Here is a 24,924-nt window from a genome sequence, read left to right on the forward strand (position 1 = left end):
AAGCCAAGGCAGCCCAGAGACTGGGCAGAAGGGGGAGGGCCACGCAGGGAGCAGGGGAGTGGCCCCTTCGAATGCCCGCTGAGCCGCAGATGCAGCAGCAGCAGACGAGGGGGCGGAGGAGATGCTTTGTCTCCGGGGGTGAGGGTCCCGGGTGCGAAGGGGGAGGCTAGTCTGTCACATCCGCGAGTTCGCAGAGCGTGTTTTCCAGGTCAGTGATGCGCTTCTCGTGATCTTCGATGGTCTGGCGCAGGGAGCGGATTTCTTGCAAGAGGTCCTCAAGGGTGGAGGTCTGGGGGCGAGCGAGAGACGGAGGCGCATTAAGGGCGGAGAAGGGCTGACGTTTTCTTCCCTTCAAGCCCCACCTTGTCAGCCGTACCAGGTGGACCAGACAGGAAACACGACCAGATGAGCTAATTCTACTTTATTCTAAGGCTACATGAACAGAATCTTGCAAGTCCCCCTGCCCATCTCCTTTGCAGCCCGAGAAACCAGGGAGGGTCCCTCCTGAGCCTCTTTCTCCACCCATTATGCAGCTTCAGGCTATGCCCGCTCTTATCTGGCCAGTCCCTGGGCAGCATCTCTTTACCCCACCTCTCAAGGTCTTTCCCACATACCATTACAAAATTCTTATAAGTCTGAAAGTACATCTCTCTCCATCTCCTTTACAGCCCGAGAAACCAGGGAGGGTCCCTTCTGAGCCTCTTTCTCCTCCCATTATGCAGCTGCAGGCTCTGCCCTCTCTTATCTGGCCGTTCCCTCAGCAGCATCTCTCCCCCCCCCCAATCTGTCTGGTCTACCTGGGAAGGCTGACATCAATCTTGCAGGTCTGAAAGTACAGTTCTCCCGCCATTTCCTTTACAGCCTGAGAAACCAGGGAGGGTCCCTCCTGAGCCTCTTGCCCTGTTCACTATCCAGCTGCAGGCTCTGCCCTCTCTTATCTGACTGTTCCCTTGGCAGCATCTCTTCGCCCCATCTCCCAAGGTCATTCCCACACACCATTACACACCTTCAGTTCCTGAACATTTCTGGTGACATTAAGGACACTGTAGGAGGAGAGCTGTTAATCTATGGCGGCAAAAAAATCCGAAATCTGGTCGCCCCTTTTTGAACACACTAGTTGTATTCAAAGGCCGAAGCTCTCGCTCCCAGCCTCCTTCGCTACTGACTGTGCCTCCCATGCAAGTGGAGAACCGGAGTCCAGGAATGGGTGCCTTAGCAGTCCCTGCAGCGCTTTAGAGTACATTGAACCGCCCTCAAGTGCCTTAAAGAACATCACTGGTTATTTTGCAATTTCTACGACGTGGCACTACAGATACATGAATCCTAGCGCAATGGCCTCAGTTGATTCCCACAGACAAGGTACACAATTTCACACACACACAGACACACACACGGGCCCAGGGAATGGGGGCAAACTCACAGAAAAATTGGAGTCGCAGCTGGAGAGGCTCCGCCGTGAGCCTGGAGGGGGCTTGCTGTCTAGGATGTTCTTCTTACTGACTTTCAGCTCGCGGTTCTTGACCGGGACGTAGCCGTCACGCAGGGAAACCAGAATGGGCTCTGCGTCTTTCCCCGACAGCCACTCCTCCGCCTCCAGGGCCGGCTCGGGGCCAGGGGTGTCTGGGTACAAGTCGTCCTGGAAGAGGTCCGACTGCCAGGAATGGGAGGGAAGAGAGATGAACAAGGGCCGGACCGCGTTCCCAGAAGTCCTTCGCTGCATTTCCCAGCCCCAAGTGGATGGTTTGCTATGATTCTAACTGTGAGATGGGCAGCTTTATAGAATGAATGAATGAAGGAAGGAATGAATCAATCAATCAATCAGTGAAGGAATGAAGTAATGAAGGAATCAATATTCTGGAAAGACAATCTTGGGACCAAGTCTAGCTTATAGCAGCATCTCAACTGAGCATCTCCAAAAAACACACCCTTTGAATACACCTGTCATTTGCCACATGCAGCGCACGCACATCTCCAAAACAGGGCTGTGGTTAACAGAAGGTTTATCTGCCCACAGCTTTCTACACTGTTACTAGAAAAAGTGTTGATTCCTATTTGGATGGTTTAAAGATCAGAACGATTTGCAACCCCCCAGTTTAAAAACAGGGGCAAGAAGGTAGCTCATGCCACAAAGAACAGGAGGTGGGGAAGAATTATATCGGTTTGGAAGAGCCCCCTTGAATGCAATGGCTGCTGGGTGGGACCCCAACATGTTTTATCCTCAATTTAAGGGTGTAACTTCACCCATGCAAAAAAGAGGGGGGGGCTTTGATCACGCAGCCATGGCTGTCATCTCAACAAAGTCAAACACTCCGGCATTTTGTCTGATTCCTTTTTCTCGTAAACTGTTTGTAGAATGCCCAAATTAACCCACTAGCAAATACACAATATTACATGAGAACTAATCTTCATTTTGACGCCTCTTTTTATTCTATGTAAGTGTCAGAATTAACAAAACTGCAGGGTTGCTTTGCAAAAATACACATTCATGTTTGATAAGCGTTTTGAAGTTGTACCATTGTTTGCCAAGCCTGGCAACTTTAAAATGTGTGGACTTCAACTCCCAGAATTCCCCAGCCAGCTTGCTGGCTGAGGAATTCTGGGAATTGTAGTCCATGCATCTTCAAGTATGCTGGCTGGGGAATTCTGGGAGTTGAAGCCCACGCATCTTAAAGTTTGCCAAGGTTGGCAAACAAGTTTTGGTTTGAAGACACTTGTATTATAAACTTAGAAGTACTGGAAGGAAAAAATGAAATGCAGCCGCAGGCCGGCTGCAGCTGCATTCGCTGAAGGATGCTCCAATCCCAAGCAGCATTTTTTGCACCCTCTGTAATGGTCAGCATGTGGTGCCCCAATGCAGTTTGGGGTTTACAGAACAAAGGCCTTCCTCCACCTGGGGGTCGTACACGATGCAAGTGCACCAAGAATTTAATTAAGACACACTTGGAAAGACTCACCTTCCGGGGAACCGTCATAACAATGGGCTCGCATTTCCGTTCATGCAACTTGTAAAACCTAGGTGGTGCAGGAGAGAGAAGGTGGTGATGGGTCTGGCATGGCCCACGCCTTGCACATTCATTGGCTGAAGGACTGCCCTGCCTCTCCTCTATCAACCCCCCCCAACACTCTCCCTGTTTTTGAGGTACTTCAATTCAGTTTGTTACTAGAAGGAGTGGAAAGAAAATCACTTCTGAATGGTATGTTTTGGCCCCCACGCTAAGAAATTCCTTGTAAAGTCGCACAGTGTCCCCTCCCACCCACCCCCAGCTTGGTTTTTGTCCTCTTTCCATCCATCTATCCCAGGGTTTCTCAACCATAGCAACTTGAAGACGTGTGGACTTCAACTCCCAGAATTCCCCAGTCAGCATGGCTGGCTGGGCAATTCTGGGAGTTGAAGTCCACACGTCTTCAAATTGCTAAGGTTGAGAAATGCTGATCTGGCCACTTCATGCATCTGATCCAGGAAGTTGCAGCCTTGCACCTTTTAATAACATTTATTGGGCAGAAAAGCAGCCTCCTGATTCTGCAAAACCACTTGGTTTTGTAAAAAACATTTGGTTTTGCAAAATCCTCCTGATTCTGCAAGACCATTTGGCACCCTTGTTCCAAAAGAACAAAAGGTGAACAAAGTGTAACAACAAAATCATGACAAGGTATAATTTAAATCCTACATCAGCCGAGCTACTCTCTCTCTCAAGAAGAGAGAGGCAGTTCCCAAAAGCTTCTGCCTTGGAATACAATTTATTAGTTGGACAAGATGCTCCTGGGCTCCTGATTCTTTGCTGCAGCTCTCCTCTGACAAACCCCACCCTAAGCAATTCCTTGCAAAACATCAGACAACCACCCCCTGCCTTTTATTAAAATTATTTTTTATTTAACATTCTTAACCTATGCGATTAACCAAACCATCTTGAAATTTAAAACAGTAACTATTTTAAAAATTAGAAAGAAAAATGGGAAAACCCCAAACAAACTAAAAATACAAACTATTTGAAAGAAAGAAAAGAGAGGAAAAAAATCTACCTTATATTTTATACTTATCAATAATCACCAGTTTACTAATCAAGACACTACCGTGATATAATCAGTAGAATGTATTACAGGTAGTCCTCGACTTACAACCACAATTGGGACTGGAACTCCCATTGCTAGGCAATGCGGTCGTTAAGTGAGTCGCACCCGATTTTATGACCTTTTTTGCCACAGTTGTTAAGTGAATCACATGGTCGTCACGCAAATCTGGCTTCCCCCATTGACTTTGCTTGTCAGAAGCTGGCTGGGAAGGTTGCAAATGGCAACCTTGTGACCCTGGGACGCTGCAGCTATCAGAGATACATGCTGGTTGTCAAGCGCCTGAATTCTGATCTTGGGACCGTGGGGACGTGGCAATGGTCGTAAGTGCGAGGACCGGTCGCAAGTCACTTTCCCCAGCACCATCGTAACTTTGAACGGTTATTAAACGAATGGTCGTAAGTTGAGGACTACCTGTATGGTAAATTGGCGCAAAATCTCTGCCCCGCTAACAGCCCCCACCTTGGATTTCAGACGCCTTGAAGCTGAGCCTCACCTGGCAATTTCGCACTTGCTGACCTCCAGCCCTCTTTTGGGCATGAAGCCCATCCCGCGCTGGGGCTCCTTGCTGCTGAAGGTGCTCAGGTAATGCACGTAGGGAGCCTCATCCGTGATCTCAAAATACCGGATGCTGCTGTCCCCCTGCGCGGAAGCAAGGCGTTAGGCAGCGGGCAGAACGAGGCTCTGTATGTCGAGGTCAATTTTTGCCCCCTCCCATTTCTGCATGCAGATCCGGGGCGCGGGGGAAAGCTCCTTGCAAGCCAGAATTTTTTTTTTAAATCAGCAAGGAAATTTTGCAAAGCGCTGTAATCACCGCTGAAAACTCCCTGCCCACTTTCTTCCCCAAGCCCATGTCTCTGGCTGAGATTCCCCCCTTTTGCTTTTCCTCCAAGACAGTGCTTCTCAACTTTGGGAACTTTAAGATGGGTGGACTTCGACTGGCTGGGGAATTCTGGGAGTCAAAGTCCACCCATCTTAAAGTTCCCAAGGTTGAGAAGCAATGCTCCAAGGAATGGTGACAATAAATTGCACCTGCCCCCCAACTTTTTCTATTTGCACAGCAAACCTGTAAAGTGGGTTAGGGTAGAAGGGGCTTCAGAACCACAGATTTATAGAACTGTGGAATCGGAGGGGAGCACCAGGCTCTCAGTGTGTCCCCCTATTTTTCCGAGACTGAACTTCCCCTCTTCCTCCAGTCCTCATGCCCTGGAATCCTCTTTGCCCCCCTCCGTGGGCCTGTCCTAACGGGTCCATATCCTTCTGGGAAGGCAATGCCTGGAATTCTACATGGGATGCCAGGGTGGTCTCACAAAGGCAAAGAAGAATACAAGCATCCTGCCTCTGACGCAGCCCAGCTTGGCTATGAAAAGCCAACCCTGGTTTATCTGTTCACCCAACATTCTGGGTTCATATGTACTGAGCTGGAAATGAAAGGCTGCTGGGTTTCCAAACCTGCCAGGCTTAAATGAGGTTGGGTTGTGGCACCAGATGCCATCCTAATATGCAGCCCAGGAGTGCCCTGGCTGAGAGGGCATTTGAGCTGATTTTCCCCCCCCTGGTCTTTGAGTCACACACTGCTACCCCATGCCAGTCCAGCTGCTGCTAAGAAATCCTGAACGTTACAAATATCCACGCACAACATGGCTGTGGACAAAACAGAAATAATTTTTAGGCATATCTCAGATCTGGATTTGGCCAATGCCAAAGGAATCTCGTTTCTAGCTGGAGGTTTTACCAGCCTAGCCAGATCAACACTGGGTGGTCAGGACTGGCTCCGTTTAGGATCACCCGATTTGATGCAGGACCCTGCCAGGAATCGGGACTGGGCAAAAAAGTATGTGCACATGGCTCCCATCTGCAACTCCTTAATGGATGCGCAAAAAAGTGTTTTGAGAGTGCATGGATGTGCACACCACATCCATTTGCAACTCTTTAAGGAGTCAGCACACCCAGGCATGCTTCAAAGGTCCTTGGGGGTTTTGCACATTCGTGCACTCTTCGAAGTCTGTTTGCACACCAAAAGTACCTTTTTGCCTTTGAATCTGAAACAATGCACAGCCCTCCCAAGAAGAATCCCCCCCTCTCCGGGCCCCCTCTTCTATGACACACCCCATCACCCCCTGCAAGATGCCCTCTTTTCTGAGCAATTCTGGGTTAAAAAAATTAAAAAGGGACTACCGCAGTGAGGATGATGGGACTTTGGAGGATGCAGGCTGAGCTAAACTTAATTTTGTGGCCAAGGGGCTGCGCTCCCCATTCAAAATCCCCCTGTTCGAACCTCATCTCTGCTGGGAATTCCTTCAGAAAAAAACTTAATGTTTCATTCCCACTTTTAAAGAAACACACATCTCCAGGAATGACATTGACTTCCCTTACAATGTTGATCAGATTTGAGCCCTTGAGGGGTTGTTAAGAAAGGAAAAGTTGGTGAGGAGGGAAGAGGAAAACATTGTCCTTTGGTACCAAGCCTTAAAGGCATGCAGCTGAGAGGAAGGCCCAAGACAGCTGGCTTGAGAGGGGACCCAGCAGAAGGGGTCTGGCTGTCCCGCCGAGCCCCTGGAGAGCTGGGGGGAAGTTACCTTCCTCCCCCGTTCACCTACCTTTCCACACAGGTAGACTATGCTGGAATCAGGGTCGTAAAAGGGCAGGAGAACCCCGTTGCTCGTGTCCATCTCCTGGAGGGCGATGGGTTCCTCAAAGCTCTTCTGCAAAGCCCAGGAAAGAGTCAGGACCCCGAGGCTCACGGCTTGCATGCATGCAGCTGGAGGAGGACCCGGGCCGACCTCCCCCCTTCCAGCCCCCCCAAGGAGGAGAGACCCAGCAATGCAGGAGGAGCCTCCTTGCCCTGAGGTGCCACGGAGCCTCTGCCTCCCGCCTGGGCTGGGAGGCCCCGGAGGCCCACCGGAGGGTGCCGGATCCCCCTCCCATTAGCCACAGCAAGCATGGCCACTGATCCCAGATGACGCGAGGTGTGTCCTGATGACCCCTGAATGGCCACATCCTTGGGCTAGCCTGACCAATGGAAGTGGTGTTCCCTAGAGGACATCTAGTCTGACCTCTCATAATCTCCTGCCTCTTAACCTCATGCATTCTAACCCCCCCATCACCTGAACCCCAGCGCCCCATGGGCTGCACAGACTAGTCCGTCCCTAGTCCCACCAGCTATTTTAGAACAGCCCCATTCTCTTCTGCAGCCCCCCATCCGAGAACACAGCACTCCCCCATGCACCGTCCCCCTTCTCCCCCCTACAAATCCACAACAATCAAGGATTCTGGGAACCCGGCATTGTCTGGCGGAGGACGGAGCAGCCAGATCTGGAAGTCACATCTCCTCGGAGTCTTAACCGGCCATGGGGATGTTTCTTCAACCTCCCAGCCTAGACTTTTGGCCCTGGGATCTCATGGTGGTCTCCCATCCAAATGTTAACAGAGAGAACCCTGCTGAGCCAAGGCTGCCATCTGCTGGGCAATCAGAACCTCGGCCTGATGGGCCATGAAGTTTGGATGACGTCCTCTGAAAAACTACACCCAGTGTGATGGATGTCGTTACAGGAAAATGAGAGGTCGTAAGTACTCCAGTCAGAGCTTTGGAAGAAAAGTAGGATATAATTCTAAGGAATAAAGGAAACTCATTTTCCATAAACAGCCATTATGCGAACAAGGCTGTGCTTGTCTTCATTGCGGGGAGTGCGTGAAAACGTGTGTATGTGTGTGCAAATGGGATGCCCCGTTTCAGTATCTTTGCAGCACTGGCATTCACAGAGGTGCATGTGCGTGTGTGTTCTGGGCTTGGTGCATCTGTGAATGCCCTCGCCCGCTGCTGCCCGTGGGCATCTGGCTGCGATGCCCCCCTGCCCGAATCCTCCGGGACAGCTCCCAAGAGACGGGAGGGGCCCGGGGCGGGCAATGCCCGAGTTCCCAGAGGGGGCCGGGGGTCCACTCCATGCAGCCCGACTACCGGATCCCACAGTCCCAGCTCCCGCTGACTCATGCGGGTGAACCCCGTGGTGAAGATCCGTCCCTCGCGGGTAAAGATGGCTCGCATGGGCCGCATCCCTTCGTGGGCCGCAAACCTCTCCTGACAGATGGGAAAGAGAGCGTTATGGGTCTTGCCGGGACAGGGAGAAGGCAGGTAGAAGGGAGGAGGAGGAGGAAGAGGAAGAGGAAGAGCAAGGGAGGGGTGGCCCTACGCCCAAACCTTTCCCAGCTGTGCCCAAAATGGGGGGAATTGGAGGGAACAGCCCTGGGGGAGCTGATCCGGACCAAAATCACGCCTCAAACAGGAAGCGAACGTCCATCAGCCATGGCTCAAACTGGTCCAGCCGGCCACGATCTCAGAGTAGTACCCCAGTCACCTGGGGTGAGTTCAGGCGGGCACCAGGTGACCAGTCCAAATCCATTTTCCGAAGAGAAGTGACATTGCTTTATTTCAGCCAGTCTGATGGGCTATCGTGGAAGGGGGAGATACACTGGCCATTTGTGTGATCCTGGTTTCCACGGGGTGAGCAAGCTGCTGTCCTACCTAGCAAGGAGGGCAGGCGCCTCAATAGCCTTCCCCAGGCAGAGCACCGTGTCCCAGTTCCCTTTTGCCCTCCTTCCTGCTCCTCTTCTCCTCCTGTGGACTCAAAGGTCAAGATATCCTCACGCACCCCCCAGGCACCCTCCCCTCCCCTCCCCTCCCCAGAGACCCCGGGCATCGGTTCCCCTGCCAGACCCCAGCCGTACCAGGTCCCAAAGGGCCAGCTGCCGCTCGCTCATCTTGCTAAAGCCGGTGGTGAAGACTCTGCCATCGGCCAGGAAGATGGCCCGGACGGGACGCGCCCCTTCGTGGGGCCTGAATGTCTCCTGGCGGCAACGGTTAGGGTGTTAGGACAAGCAGACACGGCACTCGCAAGGCCACCGTTAGTGCGGGTCAGTCCCCCCCGCCACACCCCAAAGGAAGCAGCCCCCGGGGCCCCGGAGGAACAGGCAGGAGCACCCGCCGACCAGGCGCTTCACTGGTGGAACTGAAGCCCCTGCGCACCACAGGCAAGAGGAGCAGCCGTGCTAACCGGGACGGTGGGAATTGTAATCCAGCCCATCCAAAGGGCGCCAGCTTGGAAGAGGCTGGACGTGCGGGCTGCCCACATCGTTTAATTCCGGTAAATTTCTGAGCTGAATGGGAGGAGATTCTGACTGATCACCACCACCACCATCACCATCACCTGCAAGTACTTTTCTGTTCCTTTTTAAGGGGTGAATTTAACATGTTGGGAGAGCCAGCTTGGTGTCGAGGTTAAGGCACCAGGCCAGAAACTGGGAGACGGTGAGTTCTAGTCCCGACTTGGGCATGAAGCCAGCTAGGTGACCTTGGGCCAGCTGCTCTCTCTCAGCCCCAGGAAGGAGGCTACGGCATGCCACTTCTGAAAAAGTCTTGCCAAGAAAACTGCAGGGACTTGTCCATACGGTCTCCGAGAATTGGACACAATTGAACAGACTAAAAAAAAAATGTCCAGCGGGGGTGTCTGGAGGGAAGGAGTCAGAAAAAGTCAAGATGATATTGTGAACCGCCCAGGGTCCCCCACTTGGCAGCGATAAAAATTTGACAGATAAATAAATAAATAAATAAAATAAGATGGCAGCCACAGCCATGCAGTGGGGCCCCATTTTTTTTGTGGGGGCTTTGATCGGACGGATGGTGACTTCCTTCAGTTGCACAGTGCTGGCTGCTCTCTCAGCTTCCTGACCCCTGAAGTCCGGACTATGCATTTAATCCCACTGCCAGGACAGGCATCAAGATCTCTGCACCTCAGGGTGGTCTGCCCAAGCTAGGAGGAGGGGGCTAATTCGCCAAGGAGGAGTTTGTGACAGTGAATGGACGGCAATTCCCATAATCCCCAGCCAATGCAGCTCCTCTATTTGGAAATGTTATTTGAGAAACCAGAGAGTTGGTCTGGAGTGTCCATGGGGGAGAGTCAAAAAAGTCAAGGTGGCTGCCATTACCGTGCCATCAAAGCCACACCCCTTTTGACATGGGTTGCAATCATGCAGGGCTTCAATGACATGGCTGGGGCCCCCATCTTGACTTCTTTGACCCCACCCCTGTAGATCTCCCTGGCTTGTATAGTCTAAACCAGTGTTCTCAACCTTGGCCACTTTAAGATGAGTGGACTTCAACTCCCAGAATTCCCCAGCCTTGCTGGCTGGGGAATTCTGGGAGTTGAAGTCCACCCATCTTAAAGTGGCCAAGGTTGAGAACACTGGTCTGAACCACCTGGAAGATGCCCAAGGAGGGGAGAAAGAGGAGCATCTGCCCTACATGCTGGGGGCAGGAAAGAAAGCCCCCCCCCCCCCGCTGATATTACTCACAGCCACGACCAGGTGCTGGCGGGGATCAATGATGCGCAGATGCTTGTCTTTGCAGGTGGTGATAAACAGGCTCCCGATGCGGTTCCAGCAGACGTTGTAGATGAGGTCCGTGTGCAGGTCATCCAGCGTGATCAGCGCCTCCCCGGTGCCCACATTCCAGAGGATAATCACGTTGTCACCCCCTGGGCCAGAGAGGGGGTCAGGACGGGCCAAGGACAGCCCACGAGGCTGGAGGCCACCTCCTGGCAGCTCAATTTCCTTCTCCCTCCCCCTCCCCATCAATTTCCCCTCTTTACTCCAGTGCGGGGGGGCTGCATTCCCCAGCCTGCACAATAAAGGCCCCTGTTGTGCCTCCCCCCCGAAATGGGTGGCATTTCAGGGTTGTTTTACCAAGGGACGGCAAATCACTTTCCAAAATTGCAAAGCCACCAGGGGAGGAAATGGCTGACAAGGCTGGCATTCCCCAAATTATAAGGAAGGAAGGAAGGAAGGAAGGAAGGAAGGAAGGAAGGAAGGAAGGAAGGAAGGAAGGAAGGAAGGAAGGAAGGAAGGAAGGAAGGAAGGAAGGAAGGGCACTGTCTGCCTTCCCCAGCTGCAGGAAGGGCAACCAACTTTGCAAATGAAGTCACAAAGACAGACAGAACGAGAGCAGGAAGGCTGATAAGCCATCCAGGATGAGGAAGAAAGAACAGAAAACTCCAGATTCAGCTGTAATGGAGCAGGAAGTCAGGATAAGGCAGAGGTTTAGCCTGGCCTCTCTTGGCAGGGAGTTCCAACGGCTGCAAATGGCCTTCTCCTCCCACCTTGAATATCTCTGGGGTGGGGGGGAAGAATGAGGGCTTCTCCTGGGCACCAGAAAACGGAGGAATGGTGGCCAGGGGAGAATGGTCCTAAGACGTAAGGGCCACCAGTGCCTGGATACATCAGACAGCTGACTCTGCTGGGCGAGGGGAGCACCTAACCTGTGGAATTCCATCCCGGGGAAGCTGGTGGGTCCCCTTTCCCCGAACACCCCAAGGAGCCTGGAGGTCTTCCTTGATCTGCTCTGAGTGACGAGGAGGACTGGCCAGCTTCATCCTTTCCACCTGATTCCCTCTACTAGCCCGCTGGGCACCACTTGGCATCTCGCCATTTCGAAGAGCGGGTTCTGCGGCTTGCCCTGGGTCCAGCTGAGCCATCGGCCCAGATTTTCCCACTGCCTTGAGAAATCCCAGAGCCAACCAGCGAACCGGACCAATGGAGGGACGGAGCCGGTGGACAACGCGGGGCCACGGGGGTTGATGGAGAGGGCCTTACCCGCGCTGAGTAGGACGTTGCGTGCCGTGGGGTGCCAGGTCAGGATGCCCACCCGCTTGGAATGCCCCTCCAGGGTGACCACAGGCTCTGTCAGGTTGCGCATGGGCAGGAAGTCTGGGATCTGCCAAACCTGGGGGGACAAAACATCCACCGTTCCTGTCAAAGGACATCTTGGATTTCTTTGCTAAAAAGGGGTGCAGGCTCACAGGCATCCAGAGGGATCCCCATGAGGCGACTTGCACATCACCATCCCAGTTACGTCACTGGCGTCATTCGCACGATGATGTCACAATGCACATGATGTCACCTGCCTCCCCTGCAGACGCCCCTGTGCAGCCTTCTTCAAGCCTGGAAACTCTGCGGCCGGGTGCCTGCCAGGGGTGTCTGCAGGGCATGGTCAAAGGGTCAAGATGGCCCCTGTACTTTCCAAAATTGCAGAGCGAATGCAGAACATAAGATGCCCAAACAGATAAAACTCCATCTACACCAGCGTTTCTCAAACTTGGCCGCTTTAAGATGTGTGGACTTCAACTCCCAGAATTCCCCAGCCAGCCTAACATAGCTGGCTGGGGAATTCTGGGAGTTGAAGTCCACACATCTTAAAATGGCCTACTTTGAGAAACGCTGATCTACATGATTTGGGGAAGCATATGAGTGAATCAAATCTATATTCAGGATGGGCAGAGCTTCAGTGACACTGTTGTGGCCGCCTTCTTGACTGTTTCGACCGCGCCCTGCAGACACCCCTGCCTGCTTTCTTGCCAGCGGTGCAAAATTGAAACCAGTTGGAAGAGAAATGGAAACAGGAGTGAACAACCAGTTATTTTTTTCAACAGGCCCAAATAATCCAAAGGGAACAGGTAACTTCCACATCTCTTAATGGGCTATGGGTGATGGCCTTCCTGAAGGCAACCGGTGAGATCATTATCCTAGATTCCTGAGGCAGGGAGTTCCAACGCCAAAGAAAGCCTTTTTTGCTGTCACCATCCAGAGCCTCCACAGGTTCGGATGCTCACAATGGCCTCCTCCCCAAAAACATTTCTGCGACGTGTTTCTTGCCCCCTTCCCATTGCAACCGAAGGGCTTTACTGCCCACCCCCAGAAAGCTTGGATGCACCCCAGTTTCTTTCCAAAACATGAAGATGCCAAGATGAACCCCCCTCCAGGGGGATGTGGCTTGTCTTTGCCTTTCACTTCCCCATCTACCCTCCATCCCTGGGATCTCTGGGGAGTCTCCCATCCACGCCCTAAACCAAGCCAGATCCTGCTTAACTGCTGAGGACATCCAGGGTTGGCACAGTGTTGCCATCAACAGAAATATCAGCTGGTGCCTGGGGTTTTCACCTTTCCTTCCGCACCTGTATTCGGACACCTTGTTTTCACACCCTTCCCTTTGGCTCCTGTGTTCTTCTGCCCCAGTAAGAAACCATTTCTTAATCTTTTTTAACGTTTGATCTTGGCCCTCACCATTCTCTGAGTTGCTCAGGGTAAGCTTTGGGGTCTCCTTGTACCTATTTAACCCCCCAACCTTGGGAAGTAGAAATGGTTGAAAGGGCGCTACAGAACGGCTGATCCGAGACCCAAACGGAGCTTTGAATTCACATTTCAGGGGGCTGGGCCAGCACGCCGACTTCCCCAACCTGGCGCCCTTCAGGCCAATTAGGAATTCTGGAGTTGCATTCCCAGCAGATGCAAACGTTAAACTGTGCTGCCTTTTGAGAAATAACTGTGGTTTGAGGAAGATGCTCCAAGTATCTGGGGGTTTCAGAGAATGCCTAGAACTGTCATACCATGAAAACTCGGCAACCTTAAGACGTGTGGACTTCAACTCCCAGAATTCCCCAGCCTAGCATAGCTGGCCAGGGAATTCTGGGAGTTGAAGTCCACACGTCTTAAAGTTGCCAGGTTTGAGAAACACTGATTTACATGATTTGGGGAAGCGTAATAGTGAATCAAATATAGAACCCCACCCCCCCAAAGCCAAAACTATAGGAGCAAAGTGATTCTGGGATGGATTCTACATTTCTGAGCCTAAAATTGAAGGGGTTTAGAGCCATATCTGGGCAAAGGGAGAGAAAAATGGCTAGCTATCCCAAATACTGGGAGCGTTATTTTACAATATTGATAAAGATGCTGGACCCGATAACCCGCCAGGATCTGCGAAAGAAGATGGGGTGATCTCTAGTTATCTGAGATTGAACAATTATAAATATTACATTAGGAAGGATTGAATAGTATGCTAACGGACTGTGCTGGTTTTAGATTAATATTCTACGTCTGTGTTTCTCAATTTTTTTTTCTCTCAGGACCCGTTCCCACTTCCAAAATTTATGGAGGACCCCAAAAGAGCATTTGTTCTATGGGTTATATTTCTTGACATTTACTATATTAAACATTAAAACTGACACACTTGCTGCACTTCTCACGATTGTTTGATGGACTTTTAATATTGCATTATTCTTCAGCAGAGGCTGGCAAATCATTGTGATTTCGTGGACCCCGAGAGGGTCTTGGGGGACCCCCAGGGGTCCTCAGACCAGACTTTGAGAAACACTGCCTTCCCTTCTACTTTTATTCACCTTAATCCACTAATGGTACACTCATTTCTTTTTTGATTGTCTGATCACTGTTGTCTTATTATTTTTTTACTTCTCTTTATTATGTTTTGGTGTTATATTTCACCAAAATAATTTTTTTAAAGGGAGGGGGAGTTATAAAAGGGAATTCCTCCTGAAGGACCATAAGTGGATCACTCAGTTCTTTATTTATTAGAATTTTATCCTGCTTTTAATTTTGTCCTGTACAGCTCAAGGCGGTGTACATACCTAATGGTCCCTTCTCCAATTTTCCACAACAACAGCCCTGTGAGGTGGGCTGGGCTAAGAGACAGTGATTGTCCCCAGGTCACCAGCTGGCTTCTGTCTAGGAAGGACTAGAATTCGCAGCCCAGCACCTTCTCCCCTGCACCATACCGGCTCCTTCTGACACGCAGCGTCGGAGCACCCGCGGTTTGACCGTCTGACCGCTGCGCTGCTCGCAAAGATGACTTTTTCGAATCTTTGGGCGGCTGCTTGCTTTAACCTGGAGCAAAGCTGCGCCTGGGTCAAAGCAGGAAAACTTGCATTCTGCAGCTGGGAAAGATTCAGCGACTAACGCCGTGCGCCAAGGGCCCCAGAGCGAGATGCGTCCTGAGGGAAGTTCAACTTCACACGTCAAAGGCTTTTAAATGCGTCTGCCAACAGCTCTGCGCGTGGCAGAACTAAACCGGAGCGGCGCGGGGGGATTTTCGAACCCGCAGCAATCGCTCCCGCGAGTGGGCACCGTTTCCCGTCACGCCCAAGGCTTTTGCTCTTTGCCCAAGCCGGCTGGGGGGAGGAATAGGGAAAATGGTGGTGGGGGAGAGCGGCCCCTCCCCCCCTCCCTCTTGGCCTCCTCCCTCCCTCCAGCACCAAGCGCGCTATTCTTAGGTGCTGAGGCCTTGGTGCTATTCTTAGCCCAAACTGCTGCCTCATCCCCACGGAAGGGGTGCCAGCTCCCGGTACATGGCCGTGCTCCGAGGCCCCCGGCCAGCCTCTGCGGCGATTCAGAGGGGCATCTTCTCCGTTTTTCTGAGCCGGCGGGGAAAGGGGCAGCAGGTCTGCAGCTGGGCTGGGCGGCTGAAAGCCCAGCGCGCTCCCCGCCTGGCGTTTTGCTCCTGCTGAAACGGCGCGCTGACGAACGCGTTCCGATTTTCTGCAGACACTTCTGCGCCATGCTCCTTGGGAGCTTGGAAAAAATCCCAGGGCCCTCGCTCAGGTTGGAAGGGGTTGCTGGCTCAGCAATGTTGAGTATCCCTGGGGAAGAAGGAGAGCTGCCTATGGTTTTCTCCTGAACATTTCTGCAAGGGAAAACTCTCTAGCCCAGCAAGCAGCGGAGGAAGAGCGTGGCGCAGTGCAGAAGGTGTTGGGCGCGAATGGGGGTGTCTGGTCCCCCTTCAGCCCCCGAAGGACGCTGGGTGACGGTGGGACAGTCGCTTTCCCACAGCCCAAGGTACCTCGTGGTTCTGAAGCTAAAATGAAGGGATGGCAGGCTGTATATCCAGGAAGCAATAACAACAGACCCGCCAATGTGTGCCGACTGCCATTCTTTCAGTCCCAAGCATCTCAAAGGTACCAGCCTGGGAAAGGCAGGGTAGAAAACTGCTAAAAAAGGAAGGAAAAGGAAGGGGAGAGGAGAATAAATGCATCACCTTGAAAAGTCGATGAAAACCTTCTTTCTAAAGAAATCTTACTTTGGGGAAGTCTCTGAATTAGGACCAAGTAAAACGATGCCAGATGAAAGCTGAGAAAATTCTATCCAGTTCCTACACAGGTGTTTCTCAACCTTGGCCACTTTAAGACATGTGGCCAACTCTCAGAATTCCCCAGCCAAGTGGCCAAGGTTGGCCACTAGGCCAATATAGGGTTAGGAATAGGCCAATATAGGGTTAGGATTAGTGTACTGTCCTACACTAATCCTAAAGGTAAAGGTAAAGGTTTCCCTTGACGTAAAGTCCAGTCGTGTCCGACTCTAGGGGGCGGTGCTCATCTCCGTTTCTAAGCCTTGGAGCCGGCGTTGTCCATAGGACACTTCCGGGTCATGTGGCCAGCATGACTCACGGAACACCGTTACCTTCCCGCCGAAGCGGTACCTATTAATCTACTCACATTTGCATGTTTTCGAACTGCTTGGTGTGCAGAAGCTGGGACGAGCAACGGGAGCTCACCCCGCCGAGCGGTTTCGAACCGCCGACCTTCCGATCGGCAGCTCAGCGGTTTAACCCGCAGCGCCACCGCGTCCCTTACACTAATCCTAACCTTGTATTAAAACTATTTCCTGTGCAGATTCTTTTTTAACACTCTGTTCCTTCTCTTTGCTAATGGAACAGGCTGTTATTACTAAATAACACAGGAAGGTATAAGAATACAGCACACGTAGTCCTCGTTTAGTGACTGCCCCGTTTAGTGACCATTTGCAGTTATGATGGTGATGAAAAAGTAACGTTATGACTAATCCTTGCATTTACGACTTTCTCAGGTCTGTAAAGCAAAGGAAAGCTGAAGTCAGATCATAAGCCCAGTCATGGATTCACTTAGTGACCGCTTCATTTAATGACTGAATTGTTGGTCCCAATCGTGGTCGCTAAACGAGGACTACCTGTAAACACTTAGATGTACATTCAGCTTAACGGTACACACACACACAGGGAGTTCAAGAAGTGGATTCTTGCAGGTCTGGCCCAACCTTGGGTTCCTTAATCTTAGGAGCTCATGTCCCGCTTTCCTTTCTTGCTGCAACCTCCTCCAGATGAAGAAGGCGCAAATGCAGGAAAAGCTTCCAATATAATATTTGAAATTAAACCACCACAACTGCCCCCATGAATGGGGTAGGAGCCGGTCCTCGGCCCCTTCTTTCTTACATCGGCTTCCAAAAATGCTCCCCACCCAGCCCACAGGGCCTCCCAGGAGTGCTTTCTAAATTAAGCAGCCACTGCAGCGGGTGCGGGTCGAAAAAGTCAAGATGGCGGCCATGGCGCGACCGGTTTGCCCGAACCAGACAAACTGTCCGCACCGCCTCCGATTCTGCTCCCGGTCTCCCATTAACAAAAGACCCGAAACACGTGATGCTTCCGAAGCGCTGATGCCGTGCCCGGCGCCATCACTCACCATGATGGTCGTGTCCTCGGATGCGCTGGCGATGACATTGTCGTTGTGGGGGCACCAGTCGATATCCAGCACAGGGGCCGTGTGCCCGGTCACCAGGGGGACGTTCTTGTCCACGCGGCCCGTCTGCAAACAGACACGGAGAGCTGGGGGTGCTGGACGGGGGCCTCTCCCCACAGGCAGCCCCCCCCAGCAAACGGAGGCCTCAAGAGGACCTGCTCCGTGCAGGGGCACTCCCGGACCGCTTCTCGGCCAGGAAGACGTCCCTGGTGGGCTCTGCGGCTCCCGCAGGGCCACCCCGACAGCACCCACCCGGAGACCCATCCGACGCGCCTGACGTCATTGCCGGGCAAGGGGGCCGCAGGCCCTGTGGGGCCGCTCAGCCAAGGGCAAAGGAAGCAGAACGGTTGTTTCTCGTGACTGGGAAGTCGCGGCTGTTAACCCGGCCCCAAATCACTGGGGCCTTTTTTGGCAGCCCCGTCACGCTCTGCGCTCGGCTCCAGGATGGGGTGCCTGGCGGGACAAGGACGCCCCGACCCACCCGCAGGCACTGGGGCGTTTGGCGCCCTTGAACGGCGAGCTTTTTGGAGCGCAGCGCCCTTGGCCTGTGCGACTCTCCCAGATTGCTGGTTTTGTGGCTTTCCGTTTTATCCCTTTTTTGTTGAGCGGCTGCCCTCCCCAAGCCTCGTCTCCGTTTTCCCTGCCATTCATCTCTAGGCCAGAGAGGAGGAGGAGGGGGAGGAGGAAGATGAGGAGGAGAAGGAGAAGGAGAAGGAGGAGGAGGAGGAGAAGGAGAAAGAAGAGGAGGAGGAGGAAGCGAAGAAGAAACAATAATGTGTGGAGATACACCCAAATTGACTGCTAAATGTGGGGGGGAAGAGGGAGGGTGAAGAAGAGGAAGAAGAAGAAGGAAGAGGATGGGGGGGGGTCATGGAGAAAAGAGCGAGAAAGCAGGGAGACCCGGGGCAGTGGAGGAGGAGGCCCAGGGGACCCGGAAGGACTGGTGGAGGAAGGAGCTCAGCACCAACGAGGCCAGCCTCAGAGCAGCTCCCACAATCTACCACCTCAGCAGAAGGCAGAGATCCTCCCACAAGCGCTGATTAAAACAAAACAAAGCGGAAAGGAGGCAGGCTCAGACGTATTCGCCTTTGGATGGGAGACATTGAGGAGACCCAAGCATGGCAGGCTGGACGGGCGTCCCGGAGCCCGGGAGGACGCCGTGGCCAACCTCTTCCACAGCAGGACCGGGACATTTGCACGAAGGTGCCGGGAGCCGGGTTGGGCACGAGGAGGTCTCAGCCACCCCGTCGGGGTCCTGAAGCTGAGCTGGGCTGGGCCTGGTTAGTCCTTGGAGGGGGACCCCAGGGATCCATGGCCCGTAGGCTGGGGTGAGGAGAAGGCCAGGCCAGATGACCCACTTCTGTCCTGCGGTGGAGAAAACTAGAGCCACAGGCTTGATCTGACGGGACCATATTTACAATTTGAAAGGTTTGGGATCTAGCTTCAATCCGATCCCTTTTGGTTCTCGCAGGGGCCTGACTGGAAGGTAGTGATTCAGACACACCCCCACCCCCAGCTTTGCCTCCTTTAGAGAGATGCGCGAGGTCCACCCCCTTCCTCTCTGGCTGGCCTACTTTGCAAGGTCGTTGGGGGGATAAAGGGAACGGAGAAACGCCATAAGCCTGATCTTTTGTGGAGATAAGCTCTTCTTCAGCACCATCTTTACAATTTCCCAGCTTGGGTTTCTTTAAAATTAAATCAGATCAAAATGAATCGCACAGGAAGAAAACACCAAACGATCTCAAATGAGAATGGACAAAGAAAAGTGAAAGCTGAGCCAAACGCCAGGCTTCGGGCACATCCCTCCAGGTCCCAGGCACACGTTTGCAGGAAGCTGCTCCGAAGCAACATGAGGAAAACACGGCTTGGTGCAAAAAGGCCACACACACCGGCGGGCAATTGCACGCCCCAGCTTTCCAGGTGACACGCGGCCTCCGCAGATGCCCATCGCTGTGGCTCCCGAGAAGGCGGGTGCCCAAGTTCTCCTCTGGGTGCCCTGACCTTGACCAGGCCGCCTCGCTGCCACCCCACCCGCTGGAGGTCAATACGCCGCTGGGTAAATATTCCCACATGGAAATTTGAGCTGTGGAAAAAATGCCCCCCCGCCCAACCTCCTCCCATCATTTTAATTGTTCCCAAAGTGAGTCACTTATTATTGTGAGCAAAGCAGGCCAACTGCTCCAGTCCATCTCGCGACTGCAGCCTGTCCAGAACAGGAAGACTGGGGCGGGGGGAGAGGGCGCAGCAAAGCTCTTGGAGGAGGACAGAGGCCATTGGCGAGGAAGAACGCACACACAGCGAAGGCAGGGCTCAAGCTGCCTTCCTTCCTTCGGGGTTCGACAGGGTTTGCAGCGCCGTTTTCTGGACGTTCACCAGGGCAACCTGAAAAATTGTCCTTGAAGGGCAGCAAAGGTCTAACTGGCTCTGCCCCATCTTCCATTTTTGCTCCAGCCCAGAGCAATTCGTCATGCTTCCCCAACTTTGGCGCCCTCCCATGGCTATCCGGGCGGGGGGAGGCCAGGGATGTCATGTGCATCGTTGCGTCACTGCAGAAATGATGTGAAATGGCTGGTTTAACAGACCAGGAGCCAGGGAAATAGCATGGTGTCCTCCAGGAGTTTCGAACCTCCGTTTCCAGCATGACCGATGACCAGGAAGAGTGGGAATTGTTATTCCAGGCTGCTGGAGGCTTTGAGAAGCCCACTACTGCCAAAGGCTGGACTCACCCAGCACACAAAACTAAATGAAACAAACCCAGCTAGTAGCTGAAACAGCACGTGAGCCCCAGTCACTGCCCGTCTCCTCCCTGCAAAAGGCCTGGTTGAGTTTGCACATGTCACATCCACCGTGTTCAGATGGAAGCAGTGTTTTAAATAAAATTTTTAAATAAACAAACTCTAACAGAGACAAATAGCGGCTTCGGAGTGCTTTGCTCGGGAACCAAAATCAAGTGCCCGAGTAAAGGATGAGGAATGCCTGCAAAACGGTTCTTGGAAGAGGAGGTGACTGCAGACCAAACATGAGCCAGCAGCGAATGCAGTTTTGGGAAAAACACCGTACTGGAGAAGAGCGGACTCGGCTTGATTTTTTCATGGGCTGCCCCGCTTTTAAAGAAAAATAATGAAGCAGTCGCCCGCCTCTCTTAATCCTGACTGTTCACTTAGGCTTCACGTGTTGCTCCTCCGGCATAAACGTGGGTTCATCCCATGTGGCGTCACGGCTGGAGAAAGCTCTCCTGGCATTACCTGGATCCTCTTGGAGTTTTCAGAGAACAGGTAAAAACAGGGAGATGCAGAAGAAATTTCAACGCCCGTTTGCAAACGGAGGCCGACTTCCAGCGTGCTACACTTTATTTGAATCTCTGTAACCTTCATGATGTAGGATCACGAGTTGCTGGCCGTTTAGCCAATATATTTTGAATGACCCCGAATTTCTACAGAATTCATGCCTCTCAAAGGAGAGTTACATGCTCCGAGAGGCTGATTAACTACTTTCCTAGCCCTACTTTTTCTGCAGGGGATCGGCTTGCTGAAGAGGTCTGGCACCCCTGCGCATCCAAGGGACAACTCCGCCTTTCAAAGGAAAAGATTGCAGCATCTTCTCTCCTTTCAAGTGATACCAGGGCCTCCTCCTCGCTGCTACCCCGTTTCCTTATCAGTTGCAAAGCAATTTCTCACTCAGAGCTGGGGTCTGTTAGATGGGTGTGCATGCACACTCAAAGCATCTTTGATGTATGGAAGCCCTGCTCTGGCGCTGTCGTGTGCAAAAGACAAGTCGGCTCAGCGTAACCTGCTAACTTTTGAAAAAACAGAGCAGTTGTTGGATCCCCTCCAGGTTTTGGCGTTTCTTGGGCGAATTTTCCACCAGGTATCCAAAACGTGGGAGATAATCACACACAACACAATTGTGCTACTGGGGTGGCACAACATCTCAAGAACCACATTTTGAGAAGGACCTGGAGAAGAAGAGAATCCGGGATGTTCAGGGGAGGAGAACCGGAAGGGGTCAAGCTGGGTCCATTCTGCCTTGAGAGAAGACTATGGAGGGGAGATGAAAGGGGTCGAGTCACACCTTGTCTTCTCTGGCTCCGGAGGGCAGGATGATGGACTGAAGTGACAGGGAGATTTGTATGGAGGATTAGGATGAGCTTCCTAAGGCAGGAGCAGTTGGGCAGCGAAGACCCAGGGACGTGGTGGCCTCCCTTCCCGGGAAGCAAGGGCTGGGGAGCCATCTCTCCAGAGCCTCTGATCCGGATTCCTGCCCTTCGCAGAGGGTCGAGCTTCTGTAAGGAAGGACGGGGCAAAATGGCCTCTCTTCCCCACCCCAAAGAGACGCCTTTTCCCGCTGAAGCCAAAGAGAGAATTTTGCCAATAGGCCACGAGAGAGAAGCGAAGCCGCCAAGCGCTGTCGGAAGCAAGTGGGTGGCCTACCGAAAAGGGTCAGCCTGGTTCTGGTTGAACCCTTCGGCCACCTTCAAAGCTCACCAAAACAACACGGCCCCAAAGCTGCCTTGCTCGTCTGGACCTTCCCTCCGAGGCTAATCAAAGCCCTTGAAAGCCGAATCCGGTCAGTCCCACGCTGACCACGTGAGTGGCTGGGCTGGGCTCAGCCGTGGTTCGTTTTTAGCATGGTTTGAATGGGATCGTTCCACACGTTCAGCCCTGTGCCCTGGGAGGAAGCCACAAGGCCCTGGCTGCGAGTTAAGCAGGCCTGGCTCGCCACAACCTGCGAGCCTGTTGAGGGAAGAGCCAAGATGGCATCACGAAAGGCCGAATGCTGACCGCCTCTTGTAACAGCTGACTTCTGCACAAGGGAATTCCCTACCTCGCAGGGTTGTTGTGAATAGAGCGCTGAGGGCTTGGTGTGTGGAAGCAAAAAGCCTCAGGAGGGCCTTAATGCTGCTCTGCCCCATGCCCCTTTCCTTTGGCCCACCCTGCGGAGGGGACGGCAGGGGTCGCCCACCCCCAAACCCACCTACCTTGCTTAAGGGCAGGACCATAAAGGCTCCTCCTCCTCCCGACTCCACAATGATGGCCAGGAACTTGGGGTTGACGGCACAGAAGGAGCTGTCCCAGGTCACCTTGGAGACTCGAATGTCTTCGTACATCTGGTCAGCCTTGACCGGCTGCCCGAAGACATGCCGGAACTTGCTTTGGCGAACCACCCGGCGACTCATGGTGTGGGATCTTGGGGGGGGGGAACAGACAGAGTGAGGTCAGCCGGGGAGCTGCGGAAGCCCCTGGTCCACAGCAGCCTCCAGGGTGTTCAAATCCAACTTTTGGGGTACATCAAAGGATGTCAGGCTGGGAAAATCCGCTCTTGTTTCACCTTCTCTTCCCTCCCCAGTTTCCAGTCTTCAAGGATGCTATTTTCTTCCCCCACCACTCCTGTTTTCCTTTAAAGCTGGTCTTTTTTGGCCCTGCCTCTGCTAGCCCCCAGCCAGTGAGTTCCTGATTTTTTTTTGTTTAATCCATTCAATCTTGTCCAATACTCGGAGAATGCCTGGACAAGTCCCTGCAGTTTTCTTGGTTTTTCAGAGGTGGTTTGCCATTGCCTCCTTCCTAGGGCTGAGAGAGAGGGCCTGGCCCAAGGTCACCCAGCTGGCTTTGTGCCCAAGGTGGGACAGGAACTCAACATCCAGTTTCTAGCCCAGTGCCTTAATCTTGACACCAAATTGGCTTTCCAGAGTTCCAGATTAGAAGGGCTATTAAACTTGGCATTTTCTGCCACCAAAGCCATCAATGGTTATGCAAATGCAGCAATGACCGGGCAGGAGCTAACTGCCAACCCTGGGCACATGCATGGCCCTTGGGGCTGAGGCCTTGCCACTGACGATCCCAGGAACCCAGCAGGAGGAGTAAAAAAACAAAAACGGTTTGTCCAGCATCCTGCCCCATCATGGCCAAACAGGGCGATCCTGGCTTGGAAGGAGTGGGTGCAAGCTTTAAAAGCCAATCAATCAAATTGGCTTAGCAGACACCCCATTGGCAAGTCCCTCAAAGGACAGGTGCTCAGCACATCCACCCACTTGTGTTCCCCTGCCAGGCACTGGCATGACAGGGCATGGGTAGGGCCGTGATAACCTTTTCTCTGAAATTGTCAATGTCCTTCCAAAGCACCCAGACTGCTGGCTGCTACTGCATCTCCTGGCAGTGAGTTCCGCAGGTTAACTCTGCCCTGTAGGAAAAAATTCTTCACGGCTGTCCTGGATTTGCTACATTTGGAGCGTTCCCGCTGGCACTTCACCTCATTTGTTTTTGTTGCGTTATCCCTGATTCTTTCTCCCTGCTAAGCTAGAAATCCAACCCCCCTCCAGCTCAGATATTAAAACCTGTTTTCAGAGGGGACTTCCTTGTATAAATCTTCTCTGCTGACAGGTGATGGAATCCTGAAACCCAGCCTGGGGCGACTTTGCCAGGCACACCACAGGCACAGGTTTTTAGTGGGTGGCAAATGGAAAGCTGAGCCAGGGCCATACAGAAATCTGGGGATGTGGGAGTAGGAAGTGACCTTGGAGGTCATCTAGTCTGACCTTGTCGGTGCTTGGAACCATGATCTACTGTGCCCTGCAATGCTACGGCACAATTCCCCACTTGCTAAGGAGGAAGGGAATGGTCACGGCCACCTCAAGAGCTCTCCCCCATAAATCAGAGCTCTTCACTTTCCCAAATCTTGGCAGGGGATAATTGAGCCTAAATATTCCCACCCTCCTGATTCTACCAAAAATTGCTTGGTAGGTTTGCCAGCACTGCGTGCCAATCATGCCAACTTGCAAAAATCTGAGAAGCTAAAAGCAAAACCACGAGGGGGGGAGTTCAACATAACGGTGGGATCAGGTTGGGGGATTCTGCTTTAAAAGGGACGATGCCTACCTTCTCTGGCATCCCATGATAGACTGCGCTGGCACATGGAGATTCCACCCAGCGGCCAAGCTAATGCCGGTTAATGGATCTCCCCCCCCCCGCCCCCGCCTTCCTTTCGCGTCAGCTCCAACCTTTCCATGGAAGCCCATTTGAAAACCAAACCGCGATTGCCAAAGTTCCTTTAATGCTGGTCTGTTTAGAGATGGTCCTTCGAGTGCGGGTGGGGCTGGCCGAGAAGGGGAAAGGGGCGCTACCTTTGGTTTGTTCGCACCATTATCCCCTCGAGGGTTGGGGGTTCCGGGGTCACCCCGATTCGCGCGTGTAAGAAGTCCTGGAGAGTTTCTCCCTCCGCCCCCTTCCTCTACCCAGCAAAGGCTCAAAGCGTGGAAGAATTTGGGGTTCACCGTCCGACCTTTGCCCCGCGGAGTCACCGGGGGGGGGTTCCGCAGGAGAGCAAGGGAAAAGCGGGGGGTCGCACATGGCGCGCGGGCAAGCCCCCGCCGCCCAGCCAGCCGCACGCGCTCACCTGATCGTGGGAAGGCGCGGGCGACGCCGGCCGCGGCCCGAGGAGCCCCTCCTGGTGCGCAGACCCCGCCGCGGGCCGCCGT

The 24,924-nt window shown here is 53.0% G+C and overlaps 1 protein-coding gene across 4 annotated transcripts; it reads right to left on the reverse strand.

Annotated features, from left to right (window-relative positions):
• CORO6 (coronin 6) lies at positions 1-24,924 on the reverse strand. Of its 4 annotated transcripts, XM_063295476.1 has the most exons (12): positions 24,843-24,924; positions 22,432-22,639; positions 17,397-17,519; positions 11,713-11,842; positions 10,417-10,598; positions 8,794-8,913; positions 8,027-8,146; positions 6,669-6,773; positions 4,565-4,710; positions 2,955-3,012; positions 1,421-1,651; positions 1-289 (listed from the first exon to the last, which is right to left on the reverse strand). In XM_063295476.1, the coding sequence occupies exons 2-12, from the start codon at positions 22,627-22,629 to the stop codon at positions 167-169; spliced, it is 1,536 nt and encodes a 511-aa protein (XP_063151546.1). In that variant the 5' UTR covers positions 22,630-22,639; positions 24,843-24,924; the 3' UTR covers positions 1-166. The 4 variants fall into 4 exon arrangements, with proteins under 4 accessions (XP_063151546.1, XP_063151562.1, XP_063151554.1 ...); XM_063295492.1 differs by lacking the exon at positions 8,027-8,146 and having other exon boundaries at positions 3-289; positions 24,843-24,923; XM_063295484.1 differs by lacking the exon at positions 8,794-8,913 and having other exon boundaries at positions 5-289; positions 24,843-24,923.

This window comes from Candoia aspera, chromosome 1 (assembly GCF_035149785.1).
Source record: "Candoia aspera isolate rCanAsp1 chromosome 1, rCanAsp1.hap2, whole genome shotgun sequence".
NCBI classification, from domain to species: domain Eukaryota; kingdom Metazoa; phylum Chordata; class Lepidosauria; order Squamata; family Boidae; genus Candoia; species Candoia aspera.